General features: G+C 45.0%; 1 protein-coding gene across 1 annotated transcript in view; it reads left to right on the top strand.

The window, feature by feature from the left end:
• The first annotated feature begins 1,595 nt into the window (after positions 1-1,595).
• Positions 1,596-21,772, top strand: part of UGCG (UDP-glucose ceramide glucosyltransferase) — a 34,263-nt gene continuing 14,086 nt past the window's right edge. Inside the window, exon 1 of the mRNA XM_037373342.1 lies at positions 1,596-1,905. Within this exon, the coding sequence (XP_037229239.1) occupies positions 1,808-1,905 (98 nt within the window). The 5' untranslated portion in view covers positions 1,596-1,807. The remainder of the gene's footprint in view (positions 1,906-21,772) is intronic.

Below are 21,772 nucleotides of genomic sequence, written 5' to 3'. Positions count from 1 at the left end.
AACAGAAAAATGAAAAATGGACTGCCACTTTCCAATTTTTCAAAATTCCATTTTGCAAATGGAATACAGACACCATCTGTGATAGGAGAATTTCAAAATTAGTTATTTATTCTACTTGAAAACTAAATTTTTATAAAGTTTTTACTTTCTAAAGAGAACACTGAAGCCAGTGTAAAGGTATGTTGCTGGCCACCATGATTTACATACACAGGCAGTGTCGGCTCTAGGATGCACTGATACTTCATCCTTTCTTGCCAGTTATCAGTAGCTTTTCACTTTCACTTTTAAATTGTGCTTTTGATTTAAATGTCCTGCCACATCATGTGAGAGCCTAGCTTTTCTGACGGTAAGTTGCCTTTCAATCTCCACATTCTAACATCTCATACACAACTAGAGCTGCCTTGAAACCTAATTCTTCTACAGTTTCAAAGCATTACGGTGACTAGAATGTTTTTTATAAAAATGTGACCGAGTTCTTAGGCAGAATTTATGAACACTCCTTCATCTGCAGTAATAATTGAGAGCTGTGGAAGAAATCTGTTATGAGATGTGCATGCATACACAGCAATGTTCAGCTTGTGCTACTGGTCAAGAGCCCTCAGGAAAAACTGTGCCTTCTCATGTAGAGGTGACCACAATCTCTTTCTGTAAGGCTGTGCTTCTTCCAGACTAGAACTGACCTGCATCTGGCAAGCTCAGTATGTTGACACACAGGCTCAAGTAATTTTACCTTTCCACAGCACACCCCATATTAATGGGGTTAAATTTAAAATGGTTACTGCAATGCGTGTTTGCCCATTACACAATCAGCAGAAGAGAGAAACCGACGTTTCCGACCTCAGATCCGGAATGCTAGCATAAACTGTAAGAGATGAACAGAATTGCTGGGAAGAACTCCCTCAAAAAACAGGGGCAACATCAGAGTAATAGGAATTGCTATAAATACTGTAACGAAATGCAGGCAAGACTAGAGATGGCTTAGCCGATTAGTAACGAGCAACAGCCTCCTTCATTCCCTGGTCCCCAGCTAGCCCAGGCTGGTAGCCACCAGCTGCTCCACCACCGCGCAGGGCCGCCGGCAGCACCGCGTCCGCCGGGGGAGCCCGTCGGCTCGGGGAGGGGGGGGGGGTACCGGCACCAGCAGGGGCCTCCAGGTGCGCACCGGAGCTGGAAACGGCAATCCTAGCCTGCAGCACTCAAGGTCACCGAGAATACGTTCTGATTCAAGAACAATAAATAAAATATAATAAAGGCTGCACAGCCCGATCAGCTCATCTGTGCTGTATCAGCTCGGCCACAACCGCCCGCCCCCCGCCCGCCTTCTGCGGATAAAGGGCTGCGGCCTCCCCAGCGGCGGCGACAAGGCCCTGGCGGGGCAGGAGCGCTTCGAAAGGTCACGCAGCCGGCGGCGGAGCAAACGCCGGACCAGGCCCCGCCCTGCGTGCCGGGCGGCGGCGCCGCCGTAACGGACCGAGCCGCCCGCCCCGCCGCCGCCAGCCGCGTGACCGCCCGCCCCGCCTCCCCGGTGTCAGCCGGCGCGCAGGGCGGGCGGTGCCTGCGCCTGACGGAGCGGCGGGGCGGGCCGGGCCGGGCCCCAGGCTCGCCAGTGCGCGAGTGGCCGGCGGCGCGGAGGGCGCCGGGCCGGGGGAGCGGCAGCAGCAGCAGCATCGGGAGGCACCTGGCGAGCCCGTCCGCGGCAGCCGTCGTCCCGCACGCAGGCAGGCAGGCCGCCCGCCCGCCCAGCCGCCTTCCCGCGCCCCGCTCCCGCGCCGCCGGCGGTTCCTGCTCGGGCCGCCGCGCCCCAGGGATGGCGGTGCTGGCCCTGGCCCTGGAGGGACTCGCCATCTTCGGGCTCGTCCTCTTCGTCGTGCTCTGGCTCATGCACTTCATGTCCATCATCTACACGTAAGCGCGGGCCGCGGCGAGGGCGGGGATGGCGCCGGCGTTGTTTCCTCGCCCCCCTCCGCTTCGCCCCCCGCCGTTGCGCCGAGGGCGGCCCGGCCGCTGAGGAGCGGCGCAGCGGGCCTCGTCCCCCGCCAGCGCACGGCCTGCCCCGCCGCCCGGTTCCCCGGATGCCGGGCACGGGGCGCCGCCCGCCGCCCTCCCGCTGGCGGGGCCCGGCGGGGCGCACCTGGGCCGGCGTGCGGGGGGCGCCCGCCCGCGGGTGGGCTCGGCGCGGCCGCCGTGGGCGCGGAGGTGCCCCCTGGGCGCGGGTGCCTGCGCCGTGACGGCTGCGGCAGCGCTGCGCGGGGCGCGGTGCCCGCCGGGGCGCCGGTGAAGCGGGGCTCTGGCGCCGGCGGGGACGGGATGTGCGTGCTAGCCGTGCAGCGAGCGAGCGGCACCGCCGCCCGGGTAGTGCGGTACCCGGTGCCGGCCTGGCAGAATTTTAGCTATAAGTACAGTTTTTATTGAGAAGTAATGGTAGCACCGGCAAAAAGAAGTGTATAGTGTGTGTCCAGAACCTTCTTGGATAACTCTGAAGAAAAATGCTTGAAGAGTTTGAGGGATGTTTGCGTTTTGGTGGCTGAGGGAAAAAAAGCTGATCCCTGCTTGAGCTTGGCAGAGGAATTGACTGTGGTTATGTGGGGGAAAGGATGAAGAATACATCTCTCTTTCGTAGAGGACTGTGTGTTTACTCCCTTAAATAAAAGGCCCCTGTTGCATCACTGCAGGGATTAGAAAATACCTGAATTTGTTTGCTGTGCTTGTGCTTATCTGTTCCCCTTTCTTGCTGTTCCACATGCATGTGATAGGTATCTGTGATAAATCCCAGCCCTTGCTGAAGGCAAAGCCTCTTGAATTGGTGGATAAGAGATTTGCTACTGCTGCCCTTGGTCATAGTTGCCTTGTTCTTTTGGGTTTTTTTTTAAATGTGAATTCACTTACAAGCTCTAACCATTTTTCTGTACTCTGGTTTGGTCTAGATCTTTTATTTACTACTTATAATTATCTTCTGTCTTGAAAACTAGCTGTATGTGTTGTCTTGGGCACAAATGGCAGGATTTCACTCCTAGGGAGCTGCAAGGGTGCCTGGTGGGGGAAGAGACCGTGGACTACTGTGGGCACAGCTGATTCTGAACAGCTTCGAAGCTGATGAAAACAGCCCATTGCATGCTAAAACCTCGGTTTAGCAGGTGTGTGTATGTGGTGCTGCTGCTCATAAAGCTTTAAGGGTGGCAGCTGTGAGGGGCAGGAGACATAAATGGAGCTGGGGGAAAGACTTGTGAGGGAATAAACAGGAGGAAGAAGGATGAGGCACACTTAGATGTGAGAGGAGAGAATAGAAGGGGACATATTGTCAACCAATCCCTTGCCGTAAGAGCTACACCCTTAAAGGGACTGCCTCCTGTGGAGGCTGTACACTGGAGCAGGGACGCTCCTGAGTGGACTCTGGGCTGCAGGTAAGCCAAGCTAGAGCAAGTACACATACCCCTGAAGGAACTGTGACCTGTGGGCAACCTGTGCTGGATTGGAGATGCCCTGAGGGACTGCCGCCTGTGGGTGACCCACCCCTGAAGAGACTGCAGCCCATGGGAGAGCTATACTGGGGCAGAGACTCAGCCGAAGGGATTGCAACCTGCAGGTTAATCACTTCAGAGCAGGTACACCTGCTAGAGCAGAGTAACAGTTAAGCAGCAGCCAGCAGTGGAGGAAAATGAGTAAGAAGTAAGGTGTGGCAGAAGAATCATTACACGCTGAACCTCACCTCCTGCGTCACCTCACTGAAGGGCTTGGGAGGAACTGAGTGTAAGGAGCAGTGGAAACATGCACAGTTCAGATAGAAAGGTGGGGAGGAAAGGTTTCTGAAGACTTAAGACCTCCCACTTGGGGGAGGAGGACAAAACTCTGAAAGTTTGGTTGGTTGTTTTTTTTCTCAATACCCAATTTGGTAATCAGTAGCCTTTTAATTAGCAATAATTTAAGTAGAATTTCCTCAGTTGACTGTTTTGCCTGTGACAGTAATTGGTGGGGAAGGCAGGCAGCAGCTGGACCTGGTGTAGCCCAGGGCTGGAGTATTTGCAGTGGTGTGAAACTTGGAAGGAGTTGTGTTTTTTTGTTATTGGAATCTGTGTTAACAAGTGTACATACTGTGCATGGAGAGTTAATGCAAACAAATGTGGTAACAGGTGGAAAACCTTGCCAGCTGTGAAGGGGATGGGTAAGAATTGTGGTGATCATGTCCCAGCCTCTAAGATTTCTGGAGAAAAGTGTTTCCAGTAGAGCGCTTGAGCTACTGTCTCAGCAGGTCCAGAGACAGGGGTATTTAGTGCTCTTTGTGAAAAGGAGGGTCTTGGTCAGAGATGAGCAGCTGGTAGCACTGAAGTGACCAAATTGCAAGCTATGTTGGGTTGGCAGGCTGTTGTAGAGGAGCTGCCCCAATTACAGTGATTTGGCAGATCTGTGGGAATAGGACTGCTGCTCCGCATAGTGTGACCACACAGCTGCCCTTGGTTTGTAGTGAAATTAAAGAAATGCTGGATACTTACAGCAGCAGTCCCAGGGAGATGTGCTTACAGTGGCTGTGGTGGTGCTGGGAACTGGAGCTGGTGGGATATAGCTAATGGCTGGAGAAAGTGCTGCTCTGGTGACTTTGGAGCCTATGCCAGTTGTAAGTGCTGCCCAGTGTCAAGGAGGAGGGCTGTGGGGCTGTCTGGTGGAATGGTGTCTGTAGGAATGGCCCAGTCCTGCAAGTGAGATACCACTGTGAAGGGAATTAGTAGAAGGGGATAATTAACTGTATTTGCTTTGACTGCTGGAGTGCCTTTGCCAAGAAGGGACTCCAGACAGATGGTGATTTTTAATGCTGTGGCCTGAAAACTCTGGTGGCTGGACACTGTTACAAGTTCCCCCCATCTCACAGAGACTGCTTTGTCTGGGCCAGCAGACATAGCACGCTGCATCCTTTCCTAGACCACTGAGGCATGAAGGGATCCTCGCTTACAGATGGACTCTCCTTTTAATGGATATCAGTGGGAGGATGTATTATGTGTGCTTGTCATACACTGAAAACTGCTTACACTGTACCTGCTACAGGAAGTAAAGAAGGTAAAGAATGACAAAACTAATTAGTCTTCCTGTTTTCTCTTTATGGACAGTATTGGTTCAACATTTTTTAACAGTCACTGGGGTAGGGGCTGTTTGTCCTTGGTCAGCGCTGGGTCAACTGTTGAGTTGCAAGGGTTTGATCTGTGGCGCTGAAGTGCTAAGACAATGTTGAAACATGTCAGCAAAGCTGTTGTGGCCTAGGCAGACATGCCTCTGTGGTTCCCCATCGGTATTTTAGATGCTTGGTTTAGCAAAATGCTTATAACATGTCTGAATTAAGTAGATAAATGGGATTATTAAAGAAAGTAAGTGTTTTTGTCTTGAAGTGCTGTCAGCTGTTAAGGTCATGACAGCATTTCAGCTGTGTTGGTTTGTGCTGTAGTTGCTTTAAAAGATGTAGGTTTTGGATACCTGAGGTACTGTACAAGGCTTCACTTGAGGAAGGATGTCTGTTCTACCATACTGCATTTGTAAAGTCTGGTTCTTGCCACCTCTTTCCTGTACTGCCCTTCCCCACTTTGGATGGTCTTGATTTATAAATAAGTATAGTAGGGTGTGTTGATTTCATATTCCTTTAAAACAGACAGGTGGGCTGAAGCAATAAAATGCAGATAGTTGCACTGTTAAGTGAAAAGGCTGATCTTCATAAATTGTCTAATGTATGTGATTATGAAATGGGTCTTGGTTTGGTGCTCCTTCCTTAGTACTGAGTCAGTGAAGCAAGTGCAATAAACATGGACCAAATAGCAGGTTTTTATAGCTAGTAATTAAAATGCAGTTTGCATATATTACTCTGCATAGTAAGGCTGTGATATTGGACATGTCTGAGTTACCAGCAAGTTTATACCCAACTTGGGACCTTGACTAAGACCCTTCCTTGCATGCATATAGGCTATTCAGCTGGAGTTGATCCATCAACTGATCCAGTAGGAAGAGTTCAGTCTTGAAGATTATCTGGTATACTGACTGAAACTATCTCAGGTAGTGTAGTTGTTTGGGCAACTAAAATGAACTTTCAGAACTAAACCTAATCTGAAATGGAAGACCATGTGTATGATGTGCTAATAAGGAAAAAAGATTTATAGCATTGGTTGAAGTGTTGTTCTGGAAGTTGAGGAGTAAATTTTTATATTTTAGCAGTCTATTAAATGTGCTAAAGTCTATTTAATGGTTCTTACTGACTTTCATTCTAAGGACATACTAAGAATGGAACAGAAGTCTTCTGAAATCGGGGGGAAGGTTAAAAAACCCAACCAACTCCCCAAAAAGCAACCAAAACAAAACTAAAGCTGTTTTATTGGGGTTTATGGCATTCTTAATGCATCTTGCAATTGTGCATCACTGGCTATCAAGATATGTAGCAGCTGATTTGCTGTTTTAACTGTATTTCATAATAAATGATTCTAGTTTAATGCTGACAGGAGCTTACTGAATGTGGTATGCCTCCTTCGGAAACAAAGCTGGCAAGTGAAGCCTGCAGAACCTAGAAAATGCCTTTAAGCATGATCAATCTGATCTCACTTTCTCTACTGTGAGTCTAGAAATGAATGAAAGGTATTATATTTTCTCTCTGAATAATTCTCTCACTGCTTGTTGTTATTTCAACTTGAACACTTAAGTAGAGATGTGTATTGTAAAGTTATTCTGGGGCTGAGGAATGGCTTTTAAGGAAGTCAACTTCAGTCTTCGGTGATTGGCACTCAATGCTGCCTCTGCGACAGAGTTCCCAGAAAATGTTTGTATCTTGCTGTTTTGTTTGCCTGGTCCACAAAACCGAACTCATGGAGCTGTGTGTTCTGGTTTTGTCTCTCCATTGCTCTCGTAACAGTTGTCAGTAGCAATTCTAATTATAGCACTCAATATAAATCACTTCAGGGCACCAACAGTTGATACTGAGGTGGTTTGTTGTCTTGGTTCCCAGGTGTAAGTGGGAAGGGCAGTGCATGTCATTTAATTGATAAACATATTGCTGGGTTTAGCTTTTAAAAATAGTCTGTAAGCTATGGTAGTAAATGAAGAAATAATGAATTCTGCATTCATGTGGCATGGATATAACTGAGCCCATTGTGCTTTGTCTGCTCGGTGAAACCCAAGACCTTCTGCAACATATATGTAATAAAACACCTGAATGTAACTAAAAGTAATTAATAGCCTTAGTGTAATGCATATACACACAAGGAGGAAATTGTTTGCACAGATGTTTAAAACTCAAGTTTCCTGAAGTACTTCTGCAATGTTGAAGAGCTTTCTAAACATGGCTTCCAAACCTAAACAAAAAGACCCACATAGCCAATGTTTGACCTGGGTTTTTTTATGTGAAGTCATTTTGATCTTTTGGTTGATAGTCTGTTACTGTATAGTAATTGTGACCTTTCGTTCTTAATAACAATTCGATTTCTCTTGGCCCTATTCGATTGTCTTTTCACCCCGTGTTTCTGTCCTTCCCTTGTTGCTCAGCCCATGATTTGTGTCCAGGCTTGCCTTTCTCTGTTCTCTGACCCCTCTGCTTGTCTTCTGTCATCTCCTTTTGACCTTTGTGCTTGTTGGTAGGGCTGTCTTTTTTCCTTTGGGCTGTCTTGTATTTTACAGTGTAAGCATCTGGCAATAGATTGGCTAAAGTAGCTGTTAAAAGCAGCAGTAGTTACTCACTTTGCCATCAATGGTTGCATTTTCTTTGGTTTGTGGAAGTGCTTCAGAGGCAGTCTTGTCACGGATAGGAGCCAGGATGGGATCTAGTATAGATCTATAGAATCTAGTATAGTTACCAAGCATAAGTGAACTAACATTTTGATAGACTTTGGAGATAATGCAAATACTTCTTTCTGAGATAAGAGGTACTCTTATCTTTTCTTGATAAACAGAAAACTGTGAAGTGTGATTGTACTGGGGCTTCTCTAGGATGTGGCTGGAAGAAGTCTAGCTACATGCAGAATGCCACGTATGTTCTTGGGTTTGTCTTCCTTCCTTCCTTAGTTGAATCTTAATTGAACTTGAACCACATATGCTTAAATTTTCCATGCAGATTGTCTACCTTAGGGTAAATATTTTTTTCAGTTTATGTAATTGATGACAAGCTTGATGTAAAATGTTGGTAAATTTAACGATAGATTGTTGGCTGTGACCTTGTATATGTGTAACAGCGAATGGAGCAAGCCTATGATCTGTGTTAGTAATCTTTTTTGGTGGAAATTCTTAGAGGGTTAGAAGCAAGTGAAAAAGGACTTGGATGTTTGACCACAAACTGGGACACTAGAGAAGCATGAAAAGCTGGGAAGTTATGTGAGGCTTCTGTTTGATCTTCGGTAACTTTTTCATCTTCCTGCTGTTCCTCTCAGTAACCCTTCCCCCAACAATTGTGCACTGAGGACAGACACTATGCAGAAACCTTAAGATACTTGCTGTTGAGTGTTAAATCCTTAGAACTTGATGGATTGCTTATACTGAGCAAGTGGATGACAGCATTGTAGCAGAGGCAAATCTGAAGGATAGCAATGCAAAGATATGAGGTCAAGTACAGTTACTGGGGAGGCACACAGGGAAATGACAGGGTATGGGAACACACAAGTGACTGAGATTAATAACCTAGAGGCAGAGGTGAGAGTCAGCTTTTCAACACTGTGAAGGAAATAGAAATGCTTCAGGCAGGAAATATCTGTTCAATGTTAAGTTCCAACTCCTGCTTAAAGTTGGACCAAATTTCGGTGCATAGATGGGGTAATTTAGCTTGTGATAGAAAGTGAAAACCACTGAAGCAATGCTAAGTTTGACATGCACAGAACAATAGGCAGCGTCAGTGCTGGTGCCAGTAGTGTTTGACATCTTCATTAATGAGCTGGTTAATGGGACATACCAGCAAGTTTGACATTACAGAACTGGGATGTATGGCTGATACAGCAGGTGGGTGTGCTGCCACTCAGAGGGTCCCAGACAAGCTGGAGAAGTGGTCTGACAGGAACCTCATGAAACTCAGCCAAGGAAAATGCCAAGTCCTGCACCTTGCAGGAGTAACTCCATGCGTCAGCACAGGCTGGGGTCAGGCTGGCTAGAAAGCAGCTTGGCAGAGGAAGGACCTGTGAGTGCTGGTGGATGCCAGTTTGACTATGAACAGCAGTGTGCCTGTTGTGGCAAAGAAAGCCAACAGTATCCTGTGCTGTGTTACTGGCAGGTTGAGAGAAGTGATCATTCACCTCTACACGGCACCAGTAATGCTGTGTCTGGAGGGCAGTGCGCAGTTTGGGCTCCCCAGTATGATACACATAGATATACTGGAGCCAGTCAGGCTTAGGGCTACAGAGGTGATAACGGGACTGCAACATTTGGCATACAAGAAGGGGCTGAGAGCTGGGACTATTCAGCCTGGAGAAGGCTCAGGGGGATCCAATCAATGTGTGTAAATACCCTTTTGGGATGGTGGTGGAGCATGAGGATAACTGAGCAAGACTCTTGCCAGTGGTGCCCAGTGGCAAGATGAGAGAAAGCAAGCACAAGTTAAAATGAAAGACTAATTTTAAACAAAAGAAGACTTTCATGGTGCAACACTGGAACAGGCTTTCCAGAGGTTGTGGAGGATCCAGCCTTGGAGACAGGAAAGGCTGACTGGATGCTCCTGAGAAACCTCCTCTAGTTAACCCTACCTTGAGCCAGAGGGCTGGAGTAGCTGGTCTCCAGAGGTGCCTTCCAACCTTTGTTTTGTGATTATTTTTTTTTTTTTTTCCCTAAAAGATGACACCCAGGCTCCTGTCTGGACTATTACAGAATGATAGACTGAGGAGGAGGTTATGTGGAAGATATAAATTGTGTATGTTGCTTGTTTTAAACAAGTTGAAATGTACCTGATGCTGTTTAGTCACAAGACTTAAATTTAGGTAATCCTTAGGGGAAGAGAGATCAGGAGAAAGCCAGAGTTAATTTTTGAGTGGTTTATACTAAGATTGTGGTTGAATTGAGTTTTTGTATTAAGAGATATATAATTAGGGGAAGCAAAACAGTGCAGAACCAGAAAACGTGGGAGAAACCCCATAATATTGGAGGCAGTGAGGAAAGGCCAATTTTTTTAATAGTGTGAGCCAGAAGGATAAGGCCTGGACTATAAACTTTGGGGTGACAGTATGGTAGCAGGAGCTCTGGACATGAATGATTTAACAGAATGCAAGGAACCAAAACCTAGATTAAAGACTCTCTGGTGTAAATTTAAAGGAGAGAGATTGTAGTAGACTGGATGATACACTCCTGTTGAGAGTAGAGAAGATGCTGAAGTAGATGTGACAGGTAGGCTTTAAAAACAATGTCTGAGTGGTTTGCATGGAAGGGGAAGTTAAGATCATGGAAATGAAATTAATTGGGTTAGGTGAGTATGTGATGCTCTTGGAGGGCAAAAAAGTATCCAGCCTTGTAAGTCAGCTGGAGTAGAAGAAGCTGAACTGTAAGATGACATAGAATCTAGTCTTCGTCAGGATATAAAGGTTTTAAAGAAGCCAAGGCTTTACATGAGCCGTGTTTCCATAAAGGCATAACTTTTTATTAAAGTGGGCAAGTGGGGGGGTAGATAAGTGACTTAATTTGTGTAATTTCTGTCAGAACTGCTCTGTGGCATGTTAAGTATGTAACTAGTTTTATTGGTTTACTAGAGTACCCTTCAGTATTTGCGTCCATCACTCCCTGGGACTTGTATAATGCCAAAAAGTGGTGTCAGAGTACACTGGGATTTTTATATTTTAATTGAAATGATGTTCTGTGGTTTTGACGCAATATTTGGTTTACATTGTACTGAACACTGTGGTTAAAAATAAATGATTATTTTGTGAGAAACATTTTGCTATAGATCAAAAAAGTTTTTCTTTTTGCTAATTGCAAAGTGAATAGTTTTGCATTTTCTTAAATGCGTTTCTTCTATTGATAGCTGGATGAGGATGTAGGCTAGACGATACCTTCTCATAGTTGGCCTGGGTGAATTCATACCTTGAGTCAAATTATTGAAGTTGTAGCATGCATGAAGTCTTAATGCTGTCCTCTGGACAAGTAAGGTAAAAACATGTTTACAAGTGTAGACAAAGCTAGAAGGCCAAAGTGAAACATTATAGTAAATGTAACATTAGTACTGTCTTGGTAGTGCTTTGTAACTTTTTTGCTGTGGAATTTTTGTATTAAAGGAATTTTTGAACACTTAATTGGTGTTTTAGTGGATCAATCTTTTTTTCATTAAACCAGTGGGACAACTAATAATGTAGCTTTTGCTGGCAGTTCGTTTGTTTTAGTCCACTTAAATCATTGTTGCCCCCTCTTCAGAAACACCTCTCTGTAAACCAAGGACTGTTTGGGGGTTGTTTTTTTTTCCCCACCGTTGGTAGGGTTCATCTCTGCTTTATCAACAGTACAGTCCGTGTAGAGGAATCAAAAATGAATGTTCACCCTTGTTTACATTGGTTGCAAGTGTCCTGTTTTTATTTAGTGTTTGTCTTCAGATCTTGGTTCAATATGCCTGCATAGTAATGACTTTCCAGGCGACTGCTACTTTGATAATGGGTAGTGAGCTACACTTCATAATGAAGCAGAAACATATTTCTTTACTTATATATATACCTTATTAGACATAGAATAATCAAGCTGCTAAAAATTGGATTTCTGACAACGTAATGAGCTGTAATTGAGATATCCTAAGCACTTTCTACTGAAACACTTTTTTAGCTGAAATCAACATGCATTTTTCTTGCAAGCCTTCTTAAATTAAGATTCTGGGTTAAAAAGAGGTAGAAAACTGAGACTCTTCTCATCATGAGAACGTAATTTTGAACTGTTGAATGTTAGTAATAGGAGTAGCAACTGGAAAGTGAGAAAATCTACTGGCCTTCATCCTTACAGATCCCTGTGATGGGTGATGGAGAGAGGGGGGGTAGACATGATTTTCAGGCTGCAGGAGTCTGGGGTTTTTTTACTGCTTTTTCCCTGCCTGCCATACTGACTGTGCAGTATAAGGTGGTACAGTGGGTGGTTGAAATACCGTTGTTAACGGTCATACCTGTGAACCTTTTAGAATACTACTGAGATGTTTCAAAATTGAGATGCTTCTCCCTTTTAAGCATTTTTGAGAGATGATACTTATGTTTCATAACAGCATTTCTGAGCAGATTGTTTTATGTAGGTTGTGTAGTGGTAAGGGAAGAAAATGATGTTTTTGAGGGTCTGTGAACCAAAGTGTTGTGTGGCTTTGGTTTTTTGGTCGTTTAGGTTTGGGGGTTTTTTTGTTAGAGGGAGAAGACAGGTGAAATTTACCAAGTTTTTCTGATTTGTATCTGTTGGAAACATTAAAAAAAAAAGAGCCCTTCAAATATGGTGTTGAGTATAGAAGTATTACTTACAAATGTTCGAAAGAAAATGTTAATAATTGCGTTCTTCAGTTTCTGATGCTCCTTGTAGGAGGCTTGTTCAAGCTTTTCAAGGCATTTGCAGCATGAGGGCAGTGACACTATATTACTGACAACAGTGTAGTCCAGACAAGGTTTACATCTTTTTTTTTTTTTTTGTATTACCCCAACTGGGATTAATAGGGCCTGGGACTGTGTTCAAATCTGTGTGAATTGGTGTTTAAGTAAGGTTTCTTCTTCAGTGGTATGCTCTTTTGTACTCTGGAAACATTGCAGCTCAGTTAATTAAATAAAAAATGGCCTGTCATCCACTGAAAAATAGGGAAAAATATTGGCATAGTATCTGCTTTATGATTTATTAATGTAGTTCCTGTTTAGTCACTAACATAATTCTGTTACTGGCTGTTAATTGGATTGGAAGCTTTTAGGGAGAAGAAATTGGACAGTGTTGATGGGTGGCATCTTTGGCACAAAGGGAGCAGTGAGGAGCAACCTGGGGTCTGTAGGAAGTACATTACCTAGTGTTTAGCAAATTATTTAATTTACACTTGTGCCTTATGAAATGAATAGGGCTGAGCTATCCTGTAGACTTGCAAAATAAGTCATAAATAAACTGAACAGTCTCACAGTGCAAATGTTCTGAAGCTCTGAGTTTTAAAAGATCCCATACTTAACACTGAGGGGTTGATCCTGTACTAAAAGCTGTCTGACATGGTTGGTTTATCTGGCCCAGGGGTACTGCCATCCACTGGAGATACTTTCAGAAATTCAATACAAATCATGCTGGATGCAGTTCTCTGAAGTTGCATAACACTTGTTGCAAGGAGTCTGTATCAAAAAGCACTTCTATTTCTAAGCCTTGGTGGCTCTTGATTTGATGCTCAAAGGGATAATCCAAATCCCCTCCTACCCTTACACCTTTCTAAGCATTTCTGCCATTCTAGTCTGCCTTCAGTGAGCATGTGGCTACATGGTGACTCAGATCAGCAAGCTATTTTTTTCTGTGGGATAGCTCTCTGATCAGCAGACTGATCCAATTTATCTTGTGGTGCTGACTGCTTTATAGCTGCCGGTAGGCTGAGGGAAAGCAGAAAGAGGGAATGAATTGCTATTTTGATGGCAGCTTGCAGATAGACTACAAGGAAGAACTGTGTGTTCATTTAAATGCTTAACATGATGCAGTAATGGCTGTGTTGTAGGCAGCTTGCTGTGTTTTTAAGCATACTTCATTTCAGCTTGCTGAATTGTAAACTGTCTAGCATTTGGACAGTAAAAGAGTTCCCATTACTTCAGGTTTAACTACTATCTATTTTATGGGAGCCTGTTTGTTTCTTTTTCATTGTGCAGGTGTGGGGGCAGAGAGGGGAGCAGGAGAGGAATTCCTAGATTTAAAAGAAAGGAATGTTTGCTGGTTTTAAGTTGAGGTCTGCAGTGTTTACTTTTTCTTCTTCCTGAAAGATAATTCTTTTCTACTTAAAACCCCAAACCATATTTGAAAGAAGTTTAAACTCCCCACACACTGCTCTCCCTTATAAAAAGGCTGGGTTGAACATGACTTTTATGATAACACTTGGAAGATACTTCTTAAAGAATTTCCATGGTGTATGAAGATTTTAAATTCAGAATGTCAAATACCACTAGATAAGATTTCTACTGTTCTGCATTGTATATTTGTCTTTATTCGTAGCCACTGATTGAACTACTTCCCAAAACTGGAATAGCAAATTGATGTTTGATTTTTGAGAACATTCACCTTCCGAAAAATAATAATGATCACAATCTAGGTTCTTTCTCACTCAGTTCCATCTTGGAACCTTTGGTTTGACTTGTGGTGAAAAAGTGTTGACTCTTGCTATTTGGAAGCTCGTTCTAATTTTTTTTTTTAAATCATTCCCCTTCATCTCCACTACCTATTGTGACTTCAGTGCATTACATTCTGAGGTCCTTTTTGTCTGTAGGTTGAGTGTAGTACAGGAGAAAATGTGTTGAAAGTGAATGAAATGTTTGGTCTGCCTTCTGCTCTCAGCAGGCATGTGATGAAACATTAACGGATTGCAGCATGCTTTTCAACATAAAAGTCTAGTATGCAAACAGTAGGATTACAGTTGTTTCATTTTTTTTGCAGGCATGCACAAACCTATGACTGTTTCTCTGCTGGCAGACAGTCACAGAAGTCTGTACTACAAAGTGGGCACTTGAATCTTACCCAGCATTTTCTTCTTTCAGATTTGTCTACTTCCCTCTGTCTCTGAGCATTTTGTCAAGGCCAAGTGACATGTTAATTGTTTTTTAATTACAATTGCTAAGCCCTTTCCAATTGTCCCCAGTTGTGTTTCTGCTCCTCCTTGTTGTTGGATCTGACACTTGTGTAACTGTTAGGTTGGCAGGTGGGTGGATTGATGTGCTGTGTGTCCATATGGCTGTTGCATGAGATGTGAGCAAGTGGCAAGAGTGGAGGATGGGGAAGACTGCCTACCTGAGAACGCTGGTTGTTTGGTGGGATGCACTGACCTGGGCCATCAGCCAAGCAAAAGTGTCCTGAAATGGTACCAACACGTTTCTGCAGGGTGATCTCTTCCTTTGAGCCAAGAGAGGTAGAAGAGTGGCATGCCTTAGGTATTACTTTGAGTCACTTGTAGAAAACACTGCCAGTCTTCACTAGTAATTACTTCTAGTTAGCTGTTTCTAGCAGGCAAATAATGGCAGCGAGCAAGATATAAAGGACATAATGCTGTGAAGAAAAACTGATGAAAAGTTGGTTGGGGAAGAGTTTTCAGGGGCCTGACCCTAATACTCATGTACATTTCTAGAGTCTTATGGCCCTGATGCTTCCTTTGTGCTGACACTGGTCCTCCTCTGACTCCCTGATGAGTACACTTATGCTGCTTGTCTGTGGGCCACTCAGCTCTTCTGAAAGCCCACTGAAGCCTGAGGAGTAAGGAGACCCTATTTTTCTCTTCTCTGGTGATCTTGGCAGCATATTCGCAGCCACCTTCTTGAACATGCTCTAGAGCTTCGTGCAGCCTTCCCTAAGGTGTTGTAACTCTTAATTTGGCAGAAGACAACCTGAAGTAGGAGGAAAAAGCCAGATTTAACTTTCTGTTGAGTAGGTTGAAGCAGGATTGTATGAGCACAGATGCTGGCACTGTGTCTTGTTTGGGTGGTGGTGATGGCAGCACAGAAGAGAAGGAACATGGAGGGAATCTTTGCTGCTAGTGAAGCTGCATAATTGTCTGCTGCATCTTTTCAAACTATATACTTGCTAAGTTAAACTGATAAAATTCTGATATTACGCGTGTTATGTGGTGGTTTAAGTATCTCAGCTAGGTCACTGTGGGATCAGACAAATGTCAGCACCACAGAGAAGCGCAGCACATCCCAGAAAGAGGGGAAGGGCAGAAAGGGAGTGCCTCTGAGCAGTAGTCTGTAGTTAAAACTAGTTCAGCTATGTTATAAAACTACTCTAGGGAGGGAAAAGTTGACAACAAGACCAAGGTACTTAGCTCTTGCTTGAGCAATAATTCTGTCCATTTGCTAGGAGGCCTGTGGCTACAGGTGCTGGATCTTGTTTGATCTGTTTTGCAGTTTTCAAATCTACCTGAAGTCTAGGAGGTACCTAAAAAGGAGTGATAGTGTAATAGGCCTCTTAATGTGCAGTAGTATCACTGTGTGCTTAAATCTGGGTAGAGCAGTGTGAAAAGTAATTAATAATACAGTGTTACTTAGGCTTAGTTGTGTCATTGCTGAGAGTACTTTTGTGGTTCTGTCTGCTTCCATGCCCAAGTGTGTTGTTCTGCTTCCTGGTGGGGTGGACCAGAGCTATGACAAAAAGCTGCTTGTGCAGGCCCCTTCCCTCCCACCTTTACAGACAGGCAAAAACTTGCACTGTAGCTCCCAAGTCAAATGCCGTCTTGAATTCATGACAAATACATAAAAAAAAATCTTAGTCCATCTATCAATAAATAATCATAGAATCATTCCTCTAAGATAAAGTCCAACTGTTAACATAGCACGGGCCAAATCCAGCACTAAACCATTTTCCTAAGCACTGCATCTACGTGTCTTACCTCCAGGTATGGTGAGTTGACCACCCTTTCTGTGAAGAATTTTTTCCTAATATCCAATCTCAGCTTCCACTGGCACAACTTGAGGCCACTTCCTCTCAATCCTATCTGTTCTTACCTGGGAGAAGAGACCAACACCCACCTGCCTACGATCCCCTTTCAGGTAATCGTAGGAAGCAGTAAGGCCCCCATTGAGCCTTTTCTTCTCCAGACTAAACAATTCCAGTTCTCTTCTAAGACTTGTGCTCCAGAGTCTTCACCAGCTCCGTCGCCCTTCTCTGGACATGCTCCAGCACCTCAACATCTGTGTTGAACACAGGATTCGAGAGGCAGCCTCACCAGTGCCCAGTGCAGGGGGACGGTCACTGCCCTGGTCCTGCTGGCCACGCTGCTGGGGACACCAGCCAGGGTGCTGCTGGCCGCCTGGGCCCCCTGGGCACACTGCTGGCTCCTGCCCAGCCGGCCGTCACCCAGCACCCCCAGGCCCTTTCCCACCAGGCCCTTTCCAGCCGCTCTGCCCCAGCCTGTAGCGCTGCGTGGGGCTGGTGTGACCCAAGGGCAGGACCCGGCACTGAGCCCTGCTGAACCTCACACGACTGGCCCGGGCCCATCGCTCCAGCCTGCCCAGGTCCCTCTGCAGAGCCTCCTGCCCTCAGGCAGGTCAGCACTCCCCCCAGCTTGGTGTCATCTGCAAACTGACTGAGGGTGCACTCGATCCCCTCATCCAGATCATCGATAAAGATATTAAACAGCACTGGCCCCATTACCGAGCCCTGGGGAACACCACCTGTGACCAGATAGCAGCATGATGTAACTCTGTTCACCACCACCCTGTGGGTTCAGCCACCTAGCCAGCTTCTAATCCAGCATAAAGCACACCCATCCCAGCCCTGAGCAGCCAGTGTCTCCAGGAGAATGCTGTGGGTGACTGTGTCAAAGGCTTGACTAAACTCTAGGTAGACACCATCCACAGCCTTTCCCTCATCCACTAGCTGGGTCGCCTTGTCATAGAAGGAGATCAGGTTCGTCAGGCAGCACTTGCCTTTCATAACCCCATGCTCAGTAGGCCTGATCCCCCAGTTGTCCTGCATGTGTTGTGTGATGGCACTCGGGATGATCTGCTCCATAACCTTCCCCAGCAGCGAGGCCAGGCTGGCAGGGCTGCGGTTCCCTGGATCCTCCTTCCTGCCCTTCTTGTAGATGGGCACCACACTGGCTAACCTCCTCAGTTAGACGGGACTGTTGATAAATGATGGAAAGTGGTTTGGTGAGCAGTTCCACCAGCTCCCTCAGTACCCTCGAGTAGATTCCACCCAGCCCCATACACTTACGTGTGTCCAAATGGTGTAGCAGGTCTCCTGTCATTTCCCTTTGGATTATGGGGGCTTCATTCTGCTCCGTGTCGCTGTCTTCCAGCTCAGGGGGCTGGCACCTGGAGAACAACTGGCCTGTACTATTAAAGACTGAGGCAGCAGTGGCGTTAATTACCTCAGCCTTTTCCTCATCCTTTGTCATTGTGTTTCTGCCTGCATCCAGTAAATTATTCTCAGCCCTCCTTTTGATGCTAATGTATTTATAGAAACTTTTTTTTTAATTGTCTTCTACAGCAGCAGCCAGGTTAAGTTCTGGCTGGGCTTTGACCCCTCTAATTTTCTCCCTGCGTAACCCCATGACACCCTTGTCCTCCAGAGTTGCCTGTCCCTTCTGCCAAAGGTCATAAATGCTCTTTACCCCCCGCCCTGCCCCCCCTCTGAGTTCCAGCCAGAGCTCTCTGTTCAGCCAGGTTGGTCATCTCCGCTGCCAGCTTGTCTTTCAGCGCATGGGGCTGGCCTGCCTCTGTGCCTTCCACCACTTTCTTCTTGAAGAATGTCCAGCCCTTCTGGACTCCTTTGTCCTCCAGGGCTGCCTCCCAAGGGACTCTGATAACCAGGCCAAAGCCTGCCCTCCAGAAGTCCAAGGTGGCTGATATGCTGACCCCTCCTTACTTCTCTGAGAATCAAACACTGTAATTTTGTGACTGCTATGCCAAATATGGCCTCCAATGGTCATATCACCCACATGTCCTTCTCTGTTTGCAAACAAGCGGTCCAGTGTGGCACCTTCCCTAGTTAGCTGATTCACCAGCTATGTCAGGAAGTTACCTTCCACACACTCCAGGTACCTCTTAGACTTTCTTCTCTTCTGTATTGTATTTCCAGCAGACATCTGGTAAGTTGGTCCAGCACGAGCGCAAGGACTAGTGATCATGAGACTTCCCCCAGCTGCTTATAGGCAGTTTCATCTCTCTCTTCATCCTGGTCTGGTGGTCTGTAACAGACTCCCACTATGATATCTGCCCTGTTGGCTTCCCCCCCCAATTCTTGATAATGGTGACAAAAGGGTCACATGTTTATGGGTAAGCTCTAGATAGTCAAGACACTCCCTACCATTCAGAGCTATCCCACCACCTCCCCTTCCTCACCTCTCCCTTCTGAGGAGTTTATAGCCATCCATTGCAGCTCTGCAGTTGTGCAAGTCAGCCCACAATGTTTCCATGATGGCAAGTATATCATAGTTTTCTAGCTGCACAGTGGCTTCCAAGTCCTCATGTTTCTTGCTCACGCTATATGTGTTGCGGCAGATGCACTTCAGTTAGGCTATTGATCCCACCACCTTTTTTGCGGACAAGACCTAACTCCTATGTGACTGTTCTCAGGTGCTTCTGTAGCTTTAATACGTCAGTAACCCTTGTGTCTTTGCTGCTGTGTGGATTTCCATCCCCTGCCTCTACTGAGAATGGCAGATGGAAGGACCTTGCTAGCACACTGTCCCTCAAACATTGGCATGCTGCCTCTAGGGTTATCGCTGGTGAGCCTGGTTTTGTCCCTTCAAGTCTAGTTTAAAGCTCTTTCAATGAGCCTAACTCCTGTGCAAAGATCTGTTTCCCCTTTGAGACAGGTGTACCCCATCTACTGCCAGCAGGCCTGTTGTCATGTAGGCTAACCCATGATCAAAAAACCCAAAACTGTGCTGGTGACAGCAGGCTTGGAGCCAGGTGTTGGTCTGCTGGCTCTTCTTGTTTTTTCCCCTCCTCATTCCCCGCAGCTAGAAGGATAGAGGCAAACACTACTTGTGCTCCTGATCCCTTAACCAGTTGTCCCAATGCCATTACTATACATATATTATTTTCATGTATAAAAAGTGAAATCTCTCTCTATAAAGTGTTTGTCGTTACTTAATTGTGTATATGTATATGACTGTATAAGAAGTTACTGCTGTGAGATACTGAAACTTACTTAGTAGTTACCTATGCCTTACGTGGAATTGTCTTTATACAGTTACATTAATGTGGCAGGATTTTAAGTGGGCTACTACTAGTCTTGATGAAGCAAGGGTGCTGCACGTTAACACTTTCATGAATTCGGGGCTTGTCTAATGTTTGCGTTCTTCCAATCTTCTTTTCAGTTCTATTCAGTGCACTGACCAGTGTGGTGGACCCATAGCAAATGTAACTTTTTCCTCTGTGGGTAAAGTTACCTACTTCTGGAAATGTTTTACAACAAGATACATATAAAAATAAGGAAGATAGGGGGACCTCTTCCTTATGTTTGTTGCCAAAAGAAGCAGGATAACCTTGTATTATTTCTCCTGCTCGAGCAGAGATCTATGTTACTCCATAGCAGACAAACCGTCCACAAACACCTGTGTGAGATGGTTCAGCTCACTAACATGAAAACCAACTGGGAAGGGGGGGGGGGAAGTGTTTGAATTCATAAGTAGAAGGGAGAAAACAGCCCCTTTCAGAAGTAATGATCTGCTAGCTTATCTTGATGGCCTATGGAACCATAGCCTTCAAAGGAGGTCTTCAGTGCTTCCTGCATCTTGTTAGTGCTCTCTTATTTAAGTATCTGTTCCAAGTTTCTGACCAAGGATTACTTACTGACCCCTAATAGGCCAGTTCTTTAAGTGAAGTAGTTGCTGAGAGGAGGTTGAAATGAGTGAATAAAGGGTGTTTGTTTTTTGTCCAGCTGCTTTAAAGAGGAGTAAGTAACTATGCCTCAGCTGAGAGACACAGCAGTCTGCCTACTGTAGCAAAGCTTTTTGGTTTTGCTAGGGTACTGTCCTGCCTTTAATGAGGTCGGGCCTTGTTTGATGGTGATTAGCAAGGATTCATCCTGTAGTATGCAGGCCAGTGATAACTCAGTAGCCTGGATTTTGTGTTTCTAAATACCCTTTTTCCTCTACTGAGAGAAGAAATCTATTGCTTCTGTGGGTTAATTATTATTGTGTTAGGGAACTAAGCTTGAGAAAATTTTGCAGATGCCTCTTACATGATATAGGGTAGTTGAACTATAGCTCCTGATACCATTATGCATCCTGCTGCCTTTTTTTTTTTCTTTCATCACCTATTTACCCCAGCACCAGACTGCTTAAAAAGGAGTTTCACAGCTTCACTGCCTAGGGATTGCAGGCTGATTCATTTAATATATGTAGGTGCAAAAATGCTTAAAGATAATCAGGCTACTGATCTTTCATAGAGGGGATCTGAAAGTGCCTTTAAATAGTGTTCTGCCAGATCTGTTTCTGAGATCACAGTTCTTATGCATTCCTTGGTGTAGTGTTTTTTGTGCAGCTTATTGCATTGGGCATTAACAAACTACATCTGTATGGTTAGTGGTTTTGACTGCTTTGAGCTAATTCCACTGCAAAATAATATATTCTACATGTGATACAAACTTTATGATAGGATGATGTTCCTTTATCACTTTGAACTGTCATACATGCTGTGTGGTAATAAAGACCTGTCTTGAGAGAACTGAACCACTATACAAACAAGGTAGTGCTCAAAAATACTAATTTACTGCTTTGTCTTACTTCTACTTTGGAGACTTTGCATGTTCTGTAACACACAACTTCATCTAGAAGGTACCTGCATCAACAATGTTAATATTGTTTAAATTTAGTCTATTATTTTGAGTTTCATGTTAAATGTTAGTCTTACTTTGATTATTGAAACTTGGGTTTTTGTAACGGTTGGTTTGTGTTTCTGGTGATAGTAGGTTTTCAATTGTAACTTTTAATCTCTTCAGAACATGCCACTTCAAAAATAGTCCTTCTCAGTGTAAAATGGTCTGGCTGACTGTTAATTTGCCTCTTGCTCCACAGAGTCTTAACAGAGCATTGTAATTACTGGTGTGGAAATTGCTTTACCCTAGTGTCACGATACCACAGTGCTTTCAGGATGGCAGGCTGCCACTTTTGTGCAGTGTTATGAATAGAACAGAAACTGGAGTCTTATTTTTAAGATGGCATTTTAAGAGA

This window comes from Falco rusticolus, chromosome Z, assembly GCF_015220075.1.
Source record: "Falco rusticolus isolate bFalRus1 chromosome Z, bFalRus1.pri, whole genome shotgun sequence".
NCBI lineage: Eukaryota > Metazoa > Chordata > Aves > Falconiformes > Falconidae > Falco > Falco rusticolus.
The sequence above is the reverse complement of the archived record's forward strand: the minus strand, read 5'-3'. Positions and strand labels throughout refer to the sequence as shown.